Raw genomic sequence first — 14,992 nt, 5'->3', positions numbered from 1 at the left:
TTCGAATGTACGATACTTGATTCGCTTTGGTTCGATTGAGCCCTTGCGGCATGCAGGAAAGATAACCACGTCTCAATAGTGGCGATGCTTTAATGGCAGGCCATTCTCGCCATCTCTAGTCGTTGACAGAAACAGGATACGCCAAATCCACTCGCATTAAGGGCGCTGCTTGTTAGCCTTCGGATGACGCTTAAGTACACCAATTCGCCCTGAAAAAAGAGAAAAAAGGAAGTTTTCTCGACGAAGCCCTAAATCCATTTTGCTGCAACCCTACCCCCTGGGGTGTGTCATCTCTCCGAGTTATTGTGCCTCATGGTTCGGGGACGTTAACCTTGCATAGGAGTGGCTTTTCGAGCACCTAAAGGGCCGGTACACCGCTATTCAAGGTAGGTAATATTGCCAACTTCAAGCATTTGGCCGTGAGAGCGAATACGAGTATGATACAGAGGACTGACTGTTGAAGATGAACAACGGCGCGAATGGCACGAATTATATCATGACACATCCTCCAATTGATATGGAGAAGGGACGACCCGATATTCAGCAACAAGAAAAGTTCTCAAGATACCAGCATGCCGATTTCCGGGCATATGGCAGCATGAACACTCACATGTTCAATCCTGCATGTTCTCCATCTGTGTGGCCGCCAGCCGTTCATCATCAATATACATTGGACCAATCAAACTATGGCGAGTCTCAAGCTAAGACTTTCGTGCAATCCTCTCTTGCCCCGTCTGGTCGAATTCCAGAGGCAATCGGCAATGCCATTGACGACCACGACCGTGTATGTATATCTTTCAAGGAGATGTCGGCAGGGAATGAGTATAGGGCATGCAAGAGTGTTTTCTCGGGCGAGTCACGAAAGTTGTACAGACCCTCTCCATCATACCATGGGAGTACCTGTATGCCATCAGTGAAAGACGTGGGAAATACACAACACCACCAGAATCGTGGTACCAGTGTTATAGTCCCCAAATCATCGAGCCTTCGAGGGTATATATGATCTTCTATACGAAAGAGCTTCGCTAACTGCTTATGGAGTGCAAATACCGTCTTCGAAAAGAACATATTCCCCAGAGGATGTGGCTTGAGCTCGTCACCTGCACTTGGACCTACAGATAATCAATATGCTATGGATCCATCTAACTTTTCAATCGAGCGGGATGGTCGTAAGGAGACGGCGATTCGATTACACTGTTCATTTCCCCAATGTTCAACGACCTGTTCGGGACATTACGCCGTCGGCAACATGCAGCGCCACGTGAAGCAAAAGCATGGCGAGGTCGAGATGTTGCTTATATGTGAGGTATGCAAACACGAGTTCAGACGGGGCGATGCATTGAAGAACCACCAAAGAGAAAGTCATGCCGAACTGGGCATCGAACCGATGCAAAAGAGAGGCCCGGTTGGAAAGAGGAGGATCTTGGAAGGCTAACCCCCCTCTCCGGAATTCATCGAGGATTGTGTTCAGTCATCCACAGGTTAACGTTAACGGGTTTCTCCTTGTTGTTTTCGACTGGATATTAGATACCTAGTTTTGATAGTGTGGTTGGGATAGGAGATGTTTGGTTGAAAGGTAAAATGTCCCGGTACCAAAGGTAAGTATAATCCCCCATAATCCTAATCACCTGTCATGTTGGGAGCGACACTCTCATTGTCAGATTTCCTTTCTTGTCTGTCGGTCTCCCAGCTAGATGCAGTCTCTTTTCTCTTAAAGAAATTAAATGCTCACGCAACCCTCCATATGACTCAGACAAATCTCTTTGTATCTTAATTATATTCCTCTTCGCCATGCTCAATGGCTAGATTTGACCATTGCCATGTGACAGTCTATGTCACCCTGCCTAGGTTTTGCTGCAAGACATGAGGTCAACAAAAGTTCAGCCCTAAACGCAATGACCCATCGTTTGCGAGGCTATGCATCATTGCATAGTACTGCCGAAGAACTTACCATTGGGTCTTGATGTCGCTTGTATCTCTTGGTTCCCCGTTAATGGCTGTTTCACCGAGTGGCACGCGCCAATCATAGAACGAACAACCCCGTTTCCTTTTACAATACGATTTTCCCATGCTTCTGATCATCATCGAAGAAGCGCCGGCTATCGTTCTGAACAATACTTCTCTAAATTTCTAGGAAAGGGTTTCAAAGATCCTATGGTACAAACTACTTCGATAACCGTATACAGCTCAAATTTCATCCCCCACCCTCCAACCACATCTCACTACAACATGTTACAGATAATTCGGGCCGTCAGGCCGTAATGCCTCCGCCCAATCGAGGCCACGCGTGCTCACTGATGATTACAGTCACTCAGTCGATTTGCGCCTCGCGATGTCAACCGTTTCTCGATCCAGATCGCGTGAACTAACCTTTTCGTGTCTTATAATTAGAACCTGGACGTCGATAAAGTCTTGTGATGCTCGTGCTTTAACGACATGGCTTTTCCATTTACTCCAGAGATCGCCGGTTGGGTTGGCTAATATTTTGGAATCAAAGAGGTATTCTTCTCATGTGACACGCGCTGCGATCAAAGAGGTGTGCTCACTACCTACTGTTCATCGCCTTCTTGAATTTGTTTTGATCCATAACCTGGAGCTCGAATGCCAATTGCGAAATGTCCATAACCCCAACCAACTACCGACAAATTTTCACACTGGTATGTTGTCACACGAGTAATTTTATCACTTATACCCGCAATAAATCTCAGTACTATGCAGTCTCCCCTCCGCTCTCCAATGAGATGAGGGCGGACAACGCGTAGAAACGTACTGTATGCCGTCATCAACGAAGGTGACCATGCCAATGGCCATAAGAAGGCTCCTTCACATTTCCAAAAATTGCTTCACAATGCGGCAGCGGCAGGATCACATACTCGCCGCAGTTATGGCGACGCATTAGGTTCAGATGAGCAGGAAACGTGCCAAGCAAATGACAAGAAGGCACATGCAGAAGTTACACTTTATTTCGGGAGGCACTGCACTAAATAAGCACTGTGACTCAAAACGGAATCCGAAGTTAGAAGTTGGAGCGTTTCGTTTACAAACAACTTTACATGAAGTACCGATGAACCCCCGGACAGTCGCCGTCGCACAGCGTAAGGTAATTATCCGCAATTCCGTAGCAGGAGGCACAGTCAAAGGTGTGGAGCATGCGGGATAGGAATATGGGCCCAGATTGAAATGATCATCCAATATGACTGCTGAAAAGAAGTGGATCTTTGCGGCGAGGTTTGGCTCATGGTCCGGTGCTACTTTGAGAAGGTCAAAGCAAAAGGAAAGTCTCCGTCAGGCGCGCTCTAGAGAAAGGTAGACTGCCATGATGTGGACGAACGATTCACCACCCTCAGACTTGTGCGGAACGAATCTTATTGGTATGACTACGGAGGAATATGGTACCTACTCGTACATACGTTGAGAATCACGGGGGCCAGGAGTGTAGACGCGCCATTCCTGAATGCGGCTTGTTCATGCACACGAGCCGCAGAATACCTATAAACGACCCGTTGGAGCCGCGGCATTTCGAGGGTTGGAAACCTCAGTGAGTCCTTGACGCAAAGTCGCCAAACTCACGGTCGATGAATAATGCGAATACGATCCGATCTTGAGCATATTTGGAGCCTGCTCAGCGCTCATTGAGCGTCTATTGCTTCGCTTGGAATCGGGATCATAGCCGACGAGACCTGTGCCCCACTTTAACGTTGAGGGGGGATGGAAGGGGGTTGCAGTCGTCGTGAATTACTGCTCTGTAGCCTGTAGGTATGTTGTCAGTCCGTGGGAGGCGTATGATATGGACGCTGGCTGGTGAGATGCCAGGAAAAAGGCAAAAAGGCAAACTTGCATGCATAGGCAAGCGTTAGTACCATACAGGTTTAGCTTACTTCTCTGCCTTCTGCCTCGAATATCGAAGCGTTTAGGGTCCAACAAGACTTCTGGGATACCCATCCACCCATCTTCGCACCGCTGCGTATTCGATTGTGCGCCGCAATATCCCTCCCGATCGTTATAGTGCGTGCCACAGACTGCATGAAGCAGTACGCGTTCTCAGGTCACTCCAGCATGTTGGCGGCGTAGTATCATACCATACCCTACAGGGGTCGGATTGTGAAAGTCATCATCATCGCGGCTAGCAGATGCTATTACAGTACGGAGTACTCCGTACGGAGTAGTGACCAAGAATTCGACCCGCTATGACATCCATGGCTCTTTCAGGATTGCAATAGGTGAGGGGGTTGCGCTGAGGGTCGTTTCGAGTTCACGGCTGAGCCAGTGTTGGTTGAATTATGAGATGCCTAGCTGCCACTGCAACATTCGAAGCAGACTACCAATGGTCGAGCATTGCCACTCTGTGTTCTCGTGCTTGCTTTGCTGTTTGGTACCGCTCCATTCAGCAATCCGAGGGCGATGGAGGAGCGCAAGGTCAGAGAGTAAGTCTTGCCGGATGGAGTGCTGTGCCGCAAAGACGGACTGAGCCCATATATGCCGCTAAGTCCAAACTATCGATAAACCCACCAATAGACTTTTAATGACAAGTACTGCAATACTATCACAGCACATAATCTTAAAGTCCGAGACGCTTAAGCGCAGCAGAGGATGCCAGAACGGATCTAACATCGACTAGTATCCTCTTCTATAACACTGTCTTAGAAGACTTGGATAGCGAGCATTGCATTGGTGGAGCAGATATCCGTGATATTGATCAGAATGCAGGGGCGTGGCGCAACGTAGGCGCCGAGTCGTTCACGCCGCCATCCAGCATTGATTTCGAGGCATCGTTAGGTTAGAAGGCAACAGATTGCTTTCTCAACGAGGAATTCCCGTATCTAGGCCAGCATGTATCCTCGGATTCCTTACCAATTACTGTACCGGACTACTGCTGGCGGCTGCGTGTAAGGGGGGGAGTGGATTAGCATGAAGACCAGTAGACCGGGACGAGCCGAAACGGCGAATCAATTGATGCAAGTACATCCGAGGATTGTGCCGTGTATATTCAGTGTCCGGCCCGGGGATGTATGGGCGAACATGCACTTTTCCGCCATGCCCTGGTGACCCTCAATACTTACCCAGGTATACGTTGATCTGCCAGACAGGGTACCTAGTTCAGAAAGCGAACAGTACAATATCTGACTCTGTGAGCAATCGCGCTCCGTGGATCGATTCGGCCTACTTTTCTGCGCCAGGATACCCTGCGATAATCCGTCCCTTGTCCGAACTAGGATCGAAGCGAAGGGGAGTACAATTGGGAGGGAAGGTTGTTGAGCTAGCACGCTGTATGGCTTAGGTTCGAGTCTTTACCGATGTTACACCCAACTGAGTATGCTCTGGGTGTAGCATACCGCGATTCCTTGGGTCCCTAGGCCAAGCAGTGGCGGTCGATCGTGGAGGAACTTGCAGGAAGCCGGCATGAGGTCAATCAGGCTGAGCGATACATTACACTGGATGTACATTTTCCTCCAGCTGTTTCCTGGCCGAATGCTATATCCTTGTACTTCCGTTGCGAGTACCATTGCTCTTCGTTGGAGCGAAATGATTCTCTGGTCTCTGGAATGCTGGTCGCTTGCCGTGAGTATAAGGTAATTACGAGTAATCTGGAGACCACATTAGAACCATCGTCGTCTTTGACAGGACGTAAGAATTCGGTTGGGCTACGTTTCGAATAGTTTGTTTTGATACTAGGTACCTATGAGCCATGGAAAAAATGCAGGATGTGTGTAATGTCGAAGTCCCCATGGAACTTTGCATCCGCATCTGCATGCCCTCTCTTCAGGTCGGCCCATGCTGCGGCTTTGCAGACCAAGCGGCATGGTTGTCGATCTGCAAATGTCCTCACACCTGAAGGCACGCCGTTTGGCAGGCGGGAGTGTTGGTTCCACACATTTGGGACCGCACATTGTCCGCCAACCCTTGCACAGACACGACCGATTTCCGTTTTAGTCGGCTGGAAAGGTGAATAGTCCACTATTCTTAATCCACAGCTTCTAACCGTCCAGGTTAATGGTGAGTATCTCGTGCCGCAGGACCCCAGCCTTATAGTCCTCCCGTCTGCTCAGAGCTCTAGCCAGTTGTCCCTCAGTGCCCTGCTTTTTGGTATCGACTTTTGTTTGTCTGTGAAGTACCGTGAGTTTCCTACGCAGCTCCCTGCTTTCAGTGCCGTTCCCCAGGGTTGATTTTCGGTTTAGACCGAGTCTAGGCATTTTTCAGGACTCTACTAGTAGGTTATGTCCAGATTAAGTCCCGTTCGATCTCCTTTCAAACATCTACGAGTCGCAGTCTAATTGTCGCCTCCCCAACCAAAATTGATCTTGGGTTCAAATTTAATTCTGCTAGAGCAACAGAAGACAACTAGTCGTTGCATTGCCTTGCGGCTGTGACGTCCACGGCGAAATAGCGCGTTGGTTTCCTAAGCTGCGGCGTGTCAACATGTATGCCGTCGATATTATGTCTTTCAATCATAGCATTCGAGTCGCGGCGTAAACCTTTCGTGTGGTGAGACAAAAGACGAAGCTAACAGCAACCCGTCGCAGACTCGAACAATTTCTCGTGATCGATGGCGTCCCCGCCCGCCTCAAACGATACCACGCATCGCCTTTCGCACCGCCCCAGGAGAGACAGAGGCGAAGCAAAGGAGACGACGCGTGGATACGCAGCATCTAACCTCCAGAACCTATGGGATAGCCAGGAAATGACACAATATCAAATACCACGAGTGGCAGGAAGCCTAGCGACATCAGCCTCGCAGATCCACTCGTTCGCTGGATCACAGGAGAGCACATTCTCTTCGGATCTGTGGGCAAGTCAGAATAGCGCCGTTGATCCAAATTCGAGCCAACAGCTTGGATATCCAGTTCCCACTGTTCTACAGGGACATATACCTCACAACACTATCACCAGTAGTGTTTATCCGCAAGGCTTGCAAGACTTTAACGTTCAAATGCCCACTACTTCGAACTTAGGGCCCTCGCCGTACAGCCAGATGAATTCACATCCTAGCCCTAACCATCTTGTTACCAATCATCAGGGGCAATACATTCCAGATCTCGTCCAAACTCAAGGATTTCCGATGTAGGCTATGACCATGTTCTCTTTGTGAATTCCATTGGGTTGATAGTTATCCAGTTCAAACACCAATTATCCACAGTTGTCGAACGATCTTCGGTACGGACATATTCCGTCTCCACGTGTCGAGCGAGGTACGAGCCGAGCGGACAGAGGCCAAAGTGATCAGGCTTATAATCGATTGTGGGTGGACAGGATCTTATCTGGTCATTCATGTTATTGATTCTCAGTATAGGAAGACTTCTCATCCGGACTTATCAGTTGATACTTCACCATCGACCTTCGCGTCAGGGAGTGCAAACCAGAGCAACGCACATCATGAACAGTACGAATACGGTACTGCAGGTGGCTGCAACGGCAACAATGAATATTTCAGCGATCGGAGGTAAGTCGATAATTGCTGGCCGGACAGAAAGGAATCTGCACTGACTTCTGCTCCAAGCATGTTACCAGAAAGTGGCCAAACGCAAAAGGACCAGGTGCATCCATCATCAACACTTCAATCTCCCCGTGGAAATTCCAGAACCAGACGCTCTCAAGACTCGCCTAGTCCAGAAGCTGCCACACCTCCATCGCCCAGTGAATCGTGTGACTTCTGTGGCAAAATCTTGACAGGTCCGCATGCCAAAGGGAATCTTCGGCGGCACCAGAAGACTTCGGAATGTCCAGCGCCTCTCCAAGGCCAAGCGTATCATTGCAAGTATTGTCCCAAGTTGTACAGACGGTCCGACGCATTGCGGAACCACCAAAAGAAGAGCGGCCACATCAGCGATCAAGATCTAGTCGACCGATCACCCGTATACGATTGTAGGTTCAAGGCACGATAGTGGCGGTATTGAGCCTAATGTGACTGGTGCAGGATACTTCTTCAGCCTGGAACGTTTGTTCCACCCTTCACCTGTTCCTCTCACCCTAAACTGTGTATGCAATGTCTCTAAGGGCGATGCATTGTCGTACCATCCAAGAAGACATCCCGCGAGTTATCTTTAAATTTGTCGTTCGTTGCACCGTATACAGGAAGCGAGCCGCGTTTATTTTCGACGTTGCGTGCGTGAAGCGTTTCGATGTTCCCGCCGATTTCGATTTACCCTTTGGAACACTGGGGACTCTCGTGCAAGACTATGCGTATCTCAGTGAGGTGACATGCTCCATGGCGGTATGTCTCCATGGTTTTCAAATGGGATGAGTGTTTGTAGTTGGTTGGTCTCAATCTCGTCTATTACCACTCCATACGGCCCGCCCTGTACCTTCCTTCTTCCATTCATCTCGGGTCTGCACGCTGCAAGCGAGGAAATGGGCACGGCAGTGCCTAAGCCAGCCTAAGCACCATGCCTGGGAACAAAGGGAGGAAATTTTCGAGTCTAGCAAGGCATATTGGATGAAGTTGCAGCGTTTGGGCATGAGGTTTGCCAGGTGTATCGGGGAATCGCGCAGGCTAGGCCTGATTCACCACGGTACTAACCAAGGATCCAAGCACAGCACGGTAATCGGGGCCTCGGACAACGCAAATCGGCCCAGAGAGACTGGGCTATCATGGACATGTCTTTTCTCTTTATTTATGGCTTATGTGGTTACTCTGTAGTCGGGTCAAATGATTTTCGTACTTGTTCTTCCAAGAAATGTACTAGGAATATATCGTCTCAATGCAAGTGTCATTCGGAACACGCAGTCTACAATTGGTTGATGTATTTTTAAGCAAGTCAGCAGTTACGAAATATGAAGGAAAGGCTCAAGTATCAAGCCCGCGCTACTAGTCATCTCCAACATGATCACTCCTTGGATCCTCTCGTGATGTACCCCTTACGATAAGAATGTGTCATGGGGGCCATATGATGGCGAGTTTCCACTCCAGCTGATTCAAGCTTGGTGTAATTAGTGAGACTGAGGGGATCCTATACATCCCAGTATAAGGCAGCGTCGTCAAGTGCTTAAGTCCCTAGGTGCCAGAGTTGCACACCGCCCCAACAGCAATCCATTTATCTTGCAGTACTGGAATCGCAGTACAAGTGCGTAGTTACGACATTAACTATTGAAACCCAATATATTACTAGTAGCTGACTACGGTTCTAAAACTAGTCTATCGAGACGACATTGGTGTTCCCTCGCGTCAGACGCATCGAGTATAGGAGTTGTCCTCAATGTCCTTACACTCACCAACATCTCGTTGAAGCACGGATTTGCACCGTCAGAATGATCCTGTACATTACCCCCTTGTCTTCTTTAGGGTAAGGCAAACCTTGAAATCCACCATGCTTACGAGTTGGGCCAAACAAAATTCAGAGTCTGATACAGTGCCAGGATGGACCAATCTTTGAGCAGAATTTCTCATTAGAGCCAATGGCGGAATAGTACTCAACTAGATAGTTCGCAACATCACTTCCCACAAGCATATGCTTGCTATACAAAAGTATAACAAAGTGGTGGACAAAGTTCCCTCAGGTTGCAAAGATTGGTAGTGATTTGCTAGTACAGTGTTCTTCTGGGAATCAGAAACGTCTAACGTGTGTAACTCGATCACGTGGCACCACAGATTATGTAGACCGTAACTTGAATTGACGAAGTGATGAATATGCGAATTAAGATTCACGTAATCTATGTCCGCACATGTATATTAAGCCGCAAAGGATACTGCAAGCTCGGGTCACATCAAGCAACATTATTACAAAGATCACCATAACCGGACTTTGCTCAGCAATGTTGTTAAAGGCCGGTCCACGATTGTCATGATTGATGGAATCTTGCTATAATACACCCCATATGGATCATGTACGACATCCGTATTTGATTGAAGACGCTGGTTCACAATAGTGAAGGTCAAACTAAGCCCTATAACAATTCTCCTGTAATCATATTGAATACTCGTAGCACTTCGTACGACGCTTGCGATAATAATTTACAACTTGGACTTGGCATCTTCTGGTTTTGCTACCTCCACAAGAAGCTTCCCTACGAGACCCTATCAGTAAGGCCGAGTAAATCATGAGGAGTACAACTAACCTGTATTCACCCCGTTATAGAGGTCCACAAGCGCCTGTTCAGCCTTCACTAGGCCTCCCTTAACAATTGTCTCTTTCCGCTTGAGCTTTCCCTCTGTTAGCCATTGAGCAAGTTGCTTCTTTGCTTCCGGGTACTGTTTCGCGTAGTCCATGACAATGAACCCTTGCATTCGAATGCGCATGGAAATAATCATGAGATAGTTTTTAGGCCCTTGAGGCTTCGCTTTGTTATACTCGCTGATTGCTCCGCACATGACGAATCGAGCATGGGGTTTAGCTCTGGCGAGCGCCATGTCGAGAATCTCCCCTCCGACTACATACAAGGTTTTAGTTAGTACGATCCTCGTTAGAAAGGGCATTTATGCATACCGTTATCGAAGTAGACGTCAATCAGTCCCTATCGATCATGTTAGTGAATGGGTATACAACACGAAAGAAACATTTACCTTGGTTGCTGCCCTGAATTTGCTTGCGAACTCAGGATCCTTATAGTTTAACGCGTCATCAAACCCCAGCTCTTCCTTCAGCCAGCGAACCTTATCATCTCCACCAGCTAGGCCCAATACTGTGGCTCCCTTGATCTTCGCAATTTGGCCTACGACACTACCAGTCGCACCTGCAGCTCCAGAAACGACGACAAAGTCGCCCTTCTTTACTTGACCGACATCCAGGATTCCAAAGTAGGCAGTTAATGCTGTTGCTCCAAGAACGCCCAATGTGTCTGTGGGAACCGCACCCTGAGGCAAATCTAATTTCTCGAGGCCCTTTTCCGGCAGGATTGCATACTCGGTCCATCCACACATTCCACTCACATAAGTCCCGACGGGAAATTTCTCAGATTTGGATGCTTTCACGATGCCGATGCCGTAACCACGCATGACTTCGCCGATACCGACCGGAGGGATGTACGAGCGTGTTGAATTCAACCAACCTCGCATGGCGGGGTCGAGAGAAAGGTAAAGTGTCTGGAGCAGAACCTCACCATCTTTGATGGTAGATGCATCAGGCGTCGGATGTTCTTTCGTTGTGAATGTTTTGCCAGGCACGATTTGGTCTTTAGGCCTTTCGGCAAGATGGACCGACGTGTATGAAGACATAGTCCGTAATCAACCTTTAGTACAATGGAATGATTGAAGACGATGAAGGCAATCCAAGAATTCGTATTGTCACTGGTGCCGTGTCACCTTTGCCTCGTCTTACCCGGTTCAGGATTAATTGGTGAAAGGGTCACGCTCTTGTGGTCGCCAACAAGAGTTGTGTCAAGAGATTGTGAATAGTCAAGGGAAAGGAAAGGTAAGGGAGGGCAAAGGAGAGTAAGAGGCAGAGTCTACGTCGCTTTATTGTCGTCTTGAGTCCACTCGCACAGATTGCGTAGCTTCCTGTGCTTCGTCGTGAACCCCGAGAAAGCTGGATGGGGTGGGGTTTGTACCGAGGCACGCGAGGTATCGATCTACTGGGATTTGAACTAGGCTCTTTTCAGGTGGCGCCCTTATATTAACCTACCTAGCTAGGTCCCTATTATAGTTAATTCGCGTCGCCATCGCAAGCCTTTCGATAGAGGCTATCAAGTTGTATCGTGGTGGGTTGGGGCATGAAGAGGCTCTCTGCGTATTCTATATGTTCTGACGTTGAGATGATATGTCGTAATACATGCCTACTCAGGCAGACACGTAGGTACCCAAGTAGTCATGAGCCAAGCAAGTCCCCGGACAACATGCGAAATGAATGGATTTCCTCTGAATTCCATCATTGCAGGCAGGAAGTAAAGTTGTACCAAAAGAAATGTTGATTGCCTAAGGAGTCGTCATGCCATCGATTGAGATGCTGAGCATGTCCATTGCATTTTGAACCAATGAGGAACAATGCATCATGCCTTACTTCAGCAGAAATACCATCTAGTTGAGCCATTGCACTGACAGATTAGGATCTCTTGGGATTTATTCAAGATGGCGCTAGTCAGACGGGTATATGGCTGTCTTCAATTTACCTCGTAAGAAAATGAGGTTTCATTATTACTGCCAAAGATTGTAATAACCTGTCGTTCCGATAATACGAAGATGTACCAAATCCCGTCACCTTCCATTTGCACAACAACGTCGCCAAGACACTAGTCCAAAATCCATCTAGCCGTCATTGACAACTTCAAGCTTCATCGTCACGTTTGGACGCCTCTGCCAGTAACAACTAGCTCTGTCACCATGCAAGCGCTTCGCCGGGCAGCAGTCTCTACCGCTAGAAGAGGAAGAACCTCTGTAAACTGCCAGGGGCGTCGATACGCCCATGACGAACATGCCCATGGCCACGCACATGCATCCGTAAATGAAGCATTCGGGGTACGTCGAACTTCCTCCTCCACCAGCTCAGTCTTGCTCTTGTTCAGGCACAGATACAGCCATTCGTTCCGATTATTTCCACCTTTGCTAATATAATTGGATATCTAGCCAGGCTTTTGGGGTGTTGTAGCTTTGTTCCCAATCGGATATGCTGTATATGCTGCGTCACGACAAGGTCCGGATTCGCCAACGTTCTTCACCCAGTTCATCAGCAAGTTCACCGAGAAGCAAGACGAGCTTGCGGCGTATAATGATGTTCATGTACGGATGATGGAGCAAGCTGGCTCGGATAGGGTGTTATTCATGAACTCCAAATCTCAGGATCATGTTCCTGTGAAATTTCCCGAGTACGTCGATCCCAGCTCGCGAGCCGCATGGCCGATCCGCTTCATGTTGTCATACGAACAGAACACGGGTCTTTATACTTCTCCTGATGATTTGGAGGGACATGCAGACGAACAATAAAGCGCTGACTTTGTACCCAGACTTCTGACTGTTTCTTCGCCGTACAATGTCCCCGCCGGGCACCAAGTCAATTTGGACGAGACCCTTGCCAAGTTCAAACGAGAAGCGAACGAAGACAACGAGCGTAAGCTTGAAGCGCTTCGGAATAACACTATCAAGTCAGAGCAACCCTTGGCGAAATAGCAACCGCCTAGGAATGCCAATTAGATTAGCCATACTATAGGCCTGCACACAATGTGCTGTATGTACATATACAAGGAATGATATCAGTTTCTCATGTTCTCAGAAACGTCACACCTGTGGTAATGGGCTACTTTAACCTTAAGTGCTCTCGTGCAAGGGATTCTCCAATGCTACCTTACATCAACCTCTACGGTATGTGAAACATCGAATGGATGTCTACGTGATCACACATGGAGTCAGAACACCCTTATTTCACAAGGACATCTATCCATCCTTTCCCAAAGTGGAGCTTATGTCGTATGATGAGCATCTCTCTTCTGTCGCTGCGAATCTGAAATCTCGATGTTCTCAAGCCATTAGCATCACACAGTTTGTTCTCCCTGTGAACGGGCACAGTGGTTGATATGGGATTCATTCAACCAATGCATGAAATGCACTTGTGCCCATGTCGACCATCGCAGGGTGCGGGTCAGATGATTGATCGAGAAGAATCTGAAATAATATTACTATTATTCCTACAATTTGGCAGTGGAGAACGAGGCAGAAGCACTCACACTGTTATTTCAAAGAGTATGAATATGCAGAAAAGCTGTCCATGTTCGTGATACCTTATGCTTCAATGAAGCGATGATTGACATAAGAATATAGGTTCCTTTAATATACAATAATGTGCGCTAGTTGGCACCTTCAAACCTCTGACCATGCTGTGGCAATCCAAATCCTGACGCCAGGACCCTGACATCCCATAAGATCATTCATACAAGAGGCACTCGTAACAGTCATTAAACCCGACAAGTCATTGAACTTGCCGCTTGTTCTGGGCCATTGCCCATTTCATCTTATCCCTGGTTTCTATCATATCATCTATCAACCGAGCGGCCTCCTTTTCCCTCTCCGGCAATGCTTTGCGCATGACCTCTGCCTCATGCAGGAGCGCATCAAACTCCTTGCGGTGCTCCTTCTTGTAAGTTTCCATCATATCAACCATCTTATGATCATTGCGTAAATTTCGAGTCAGTTCGTGTTGAAGTTGATCGCTGATTATAGCTTGACGCTTGATCTTATCGGCATCTTCGTTGCGGGCTTGTCGCAATTTGTGGAGCTGCTCGTTTATGGACTTCAATTTTTTCTCATAGCCGTCTGTAATGCGCTTGAACCCATCTCGTGCAGCTTCTGCGTTTGTTTCTGCAAGATGTTTCATTTCGTACGCTGACGCAAGCTGCCGTTGTGTCTCTGATCGTGTATCTCCAAGCATCTTCAAGGCCTCGTCTGCTCGCAGCTCGGCGGCTTTTCTTCGCTTTGCTTCGGCCTCCATTGCATTCCTAAACTCCTCCAACTTCCTGTCCTTGCGCTCGATGGCTCGTGCATTGGCATCTGCGAGCACTTGCAAGTGCTGGTATTCAGCACGGGAGTCCTCGGCTTTAGATCGCGCTGCAGATACCCTTTTGGCCTCCTCTTCTCGAGCCAGCCTTTCGGCATTGAGCTCCCGCCGCAGCCTCTCATTCTCAGATGTGATCTTATCAATGTATTGAGATGTCTTCGAGTTGGTAGGGGGTGCGTGTGGGTTGGCGCGCTGCCACGGCGAAGTCACGGCGGAGGGATCGGTAGGAAGGTTCGCCATGTCGACGGCCAAGGGGCCCGAAACGTTGCGAGGCGACGTGTGGACCGGCATCGAGAACTTTGAAGAGGGTGGTGGCGGCGTGCTCGTTTTGGCAGGCCCAAAAGCGTCCTCGTGACTCCAGCCAGAGCCGTTCATGTCATTCTTCTTCTACTCAAAGGACAGCGGTTCAGTGGGCCTCGTGTGTTGATGTGCACGTAGGGGTAGGGTGCGGACGGGCCGATCTCAGCATCGAACGAGCGAAATCTGCCAATGGTTCCGGCCGACGTGGAGGTGACGATGAAAATGAATGCGAAGTCAAGGAAGTGGACCTAACCAGGTAGTTCACGGATGCGGTGTTGTAT

General features: G+C 48.4%; 5 protein-coding genes across 5 annotated transcripts; 3 read left to right on the top strand and 2 right to left on the bottom strand.

The window, feature by feature from the left end:
- Positions 1–458: 458 nt before the first annotated feature.
- BU24DRAFT_64537 (uncharacterized protein) lies at positions 459–1,754 on the top strand. Its single transcript, XM_033534495.1, has 3 exons — positions 459–784; positions 1,042–1,598; position 1,754. Exons 1-2 carry the CDS (start codon positions 687–689, stop codon positions 1,433–1,435), a joined length of 492 nt encoding a protein of 163 aa, XP_033378138.1. The 5' UTR covers positions 459–686; the 3' UTR covers positions 1,436–1,598; position 1,754.
- Positions 1,755–6,430: 4,676 nt separating this feature from the next.
- Positions 6,431–7,797, top strand: BU24DRAFT_64275 (uncharacterized protein). The gene is made up of 4 exons (XM_033534494.1): positions 6,431–7,059; positions 7,114–7,236; positions 7,293–7,438; positions 7,496–7,797. Exons 1-4 carry the CDS (start codon positions 6,545–6,547, stop codon positions 7,663–7,665), a joined length of 954 nt encoding a protein of 317 aa, XP_033378137.1. The 5' UTR covers positions 6,431–6,544; the 3' UTR covers positions 7,666–7,797.
- Positions 7,798–9,716: 1,919 nt separating this feature from the next.
- On the bottom strand, positions 9,717–11,502 carry BU24DRAFT_427818 (NADP-dependent leukotriene B4 12-hydroxydehydrogenase). The gene is made up of 4 exons (XM_033529317.1): positions 10,496–11,502; positions 10,419–10,446; positions 10,051–10,362; positions 9,717–9,999 (listed from the first exon to the last, which is right to left on the bottom strand). Exons 1-4 carry the CDS (start codon positions 11,144–11,146, stop codon positions 9,947–9,949), a joined length of 1,044 nt encoding a protein of 347 aa, XP_033378136.1. The 5' UTR covers positions 11,147–11,502; the 3' UTR covers positions 9,717–9,946.
- Positions 11,503–12,236: 734 nt separating this feature from the next.
- Positions 12,237–13,149, top strand: BU24DRAFT_455011 (uncharacterized protein). The gene is made up of 3 exons (XM_033531351.1): positions 12,237–12,382; positions 12,491–12,729; positions 12,868–13,149. Exons 1-3 carry the CDS (start codon positions 12,248–12,250, stop codon positions 13,028–13,030), a joined length of 537 nt encoding a protein of 178 aa, XP_033378135.1. The 5' UTR covers positions 12,237–12,247; the 3' UTR covers positions 13,031–13,149.
- Positions 13,150–13,826: 677 nt separating this feature from the next.
- BU24DRAFT_414262 (uncharacterized protein) lies at positions 13,827–14,786 on the bottom strand (the record flags this gene model as incomplete). Its single annotated transcript, XM_033526208.1, has 1 exon — positions 13,827–14,786. The coding sequence occupies one exon, from the start codon at positions 14,784–14,786 to the stop codon at positions 13,827–13,829; it is 960 nt and encodes a 319-aa protein (XP_033378134.1).
- Positions 14,787–14,992: the final 206 nt, after the last annotated feature.

The sequence above is a fragment of the Aaosphaeria arxii genome (genome assembly GCF_010015735.1).
Source record: "Aaosphaeria arxii CBS 175.79 unplaced genomic scaffold BU24scaffold_12, whole genome shotgun sequence".
NCBI lineage: Eukaryota > Fungi > Ascomycota > Dothideomycetes > Pleosporales > Aaosphaeria > Aaosphaeria arxii.
This window is presented reverse-complemented; position numbering and strand designations above follow the sequence as displayed.

Coding starts and splice junctions, on each gene's coding strand:
- BU24DRAFT_64537 (XM_033534495.1), top strand. CDS start 687: ATGGCGAGTCTCAAGCTAAGACTTTCGTGCAATCCTCTCTTGCCCCGT. Junction 785..1,041: donor CCATTGACGACCACGACCGT/GTATGTATATCT, acceptor CTGCTTATGGAG/TGCAAATACCGTCTTCGAAA.
- BU24DRAFT_64275 (XM_033534494.1), top strand. CDS start 6,545: ATGGCGTCCCCGCCCGCCTCAAACGATACCACGCATCGCCTTTCGCAC. Junction 7,237..7,292: donor GATCAGGCTTATAATCGATT/GTGGGTGGACAG, acceptor CAGTATAGGAAG/ACTTCTCATCCGGACTTATC. Junction 7,439..7,495: donor GAATATTTCAGCGATCGGAG/GTAAGTCGATAA, acceptor TTCTGCTCCAAG/CATGTTACCAGAAAGTGGCC.
- BU24DRAFT_427818 (XM_033529317.1), bottom strand. CDS start 11,146: ATGTCTTCATACACGTCGGTCCATCTTGCCGAAAGGCCTAAAGACCAA. Junction 10,447..10,495: donor AATTCAGGGCAGCAACCAAG/GTAAATGTTTCT, acceptor CATGATCGATAG/GGACTGATTGACGTCTACTT. Junction 10,363..10,418: donor TGACGTCTACTTCGATAACG/GTATGCATAAAT, acceptor CCTTGTATGTAG/TCGGAGGGGAGATTCTCGAC.
- BU24DRAFT_455011 (XM_033531351.1), top strand. CDS start 12,248: ATGCAAGCGCTTCGCCGGGCAGCAGTCTCTACCGCTAGAAGAGGAAGA. Junction 12,383..12,490: donor CCGTAAATGAAGCATTCGGG/GTACGTCGAACT, acceptor TTGGATATCTAG/CCAGGCTTTTGGGGTGTTGT. Junction 12,730..12,867: donor GTTCCTGTGAAATTTCCCGA/GTACGTCGATCC, acceptor CTTTGTACCCAG/ACTTCTGACTGTTTCTTCGC.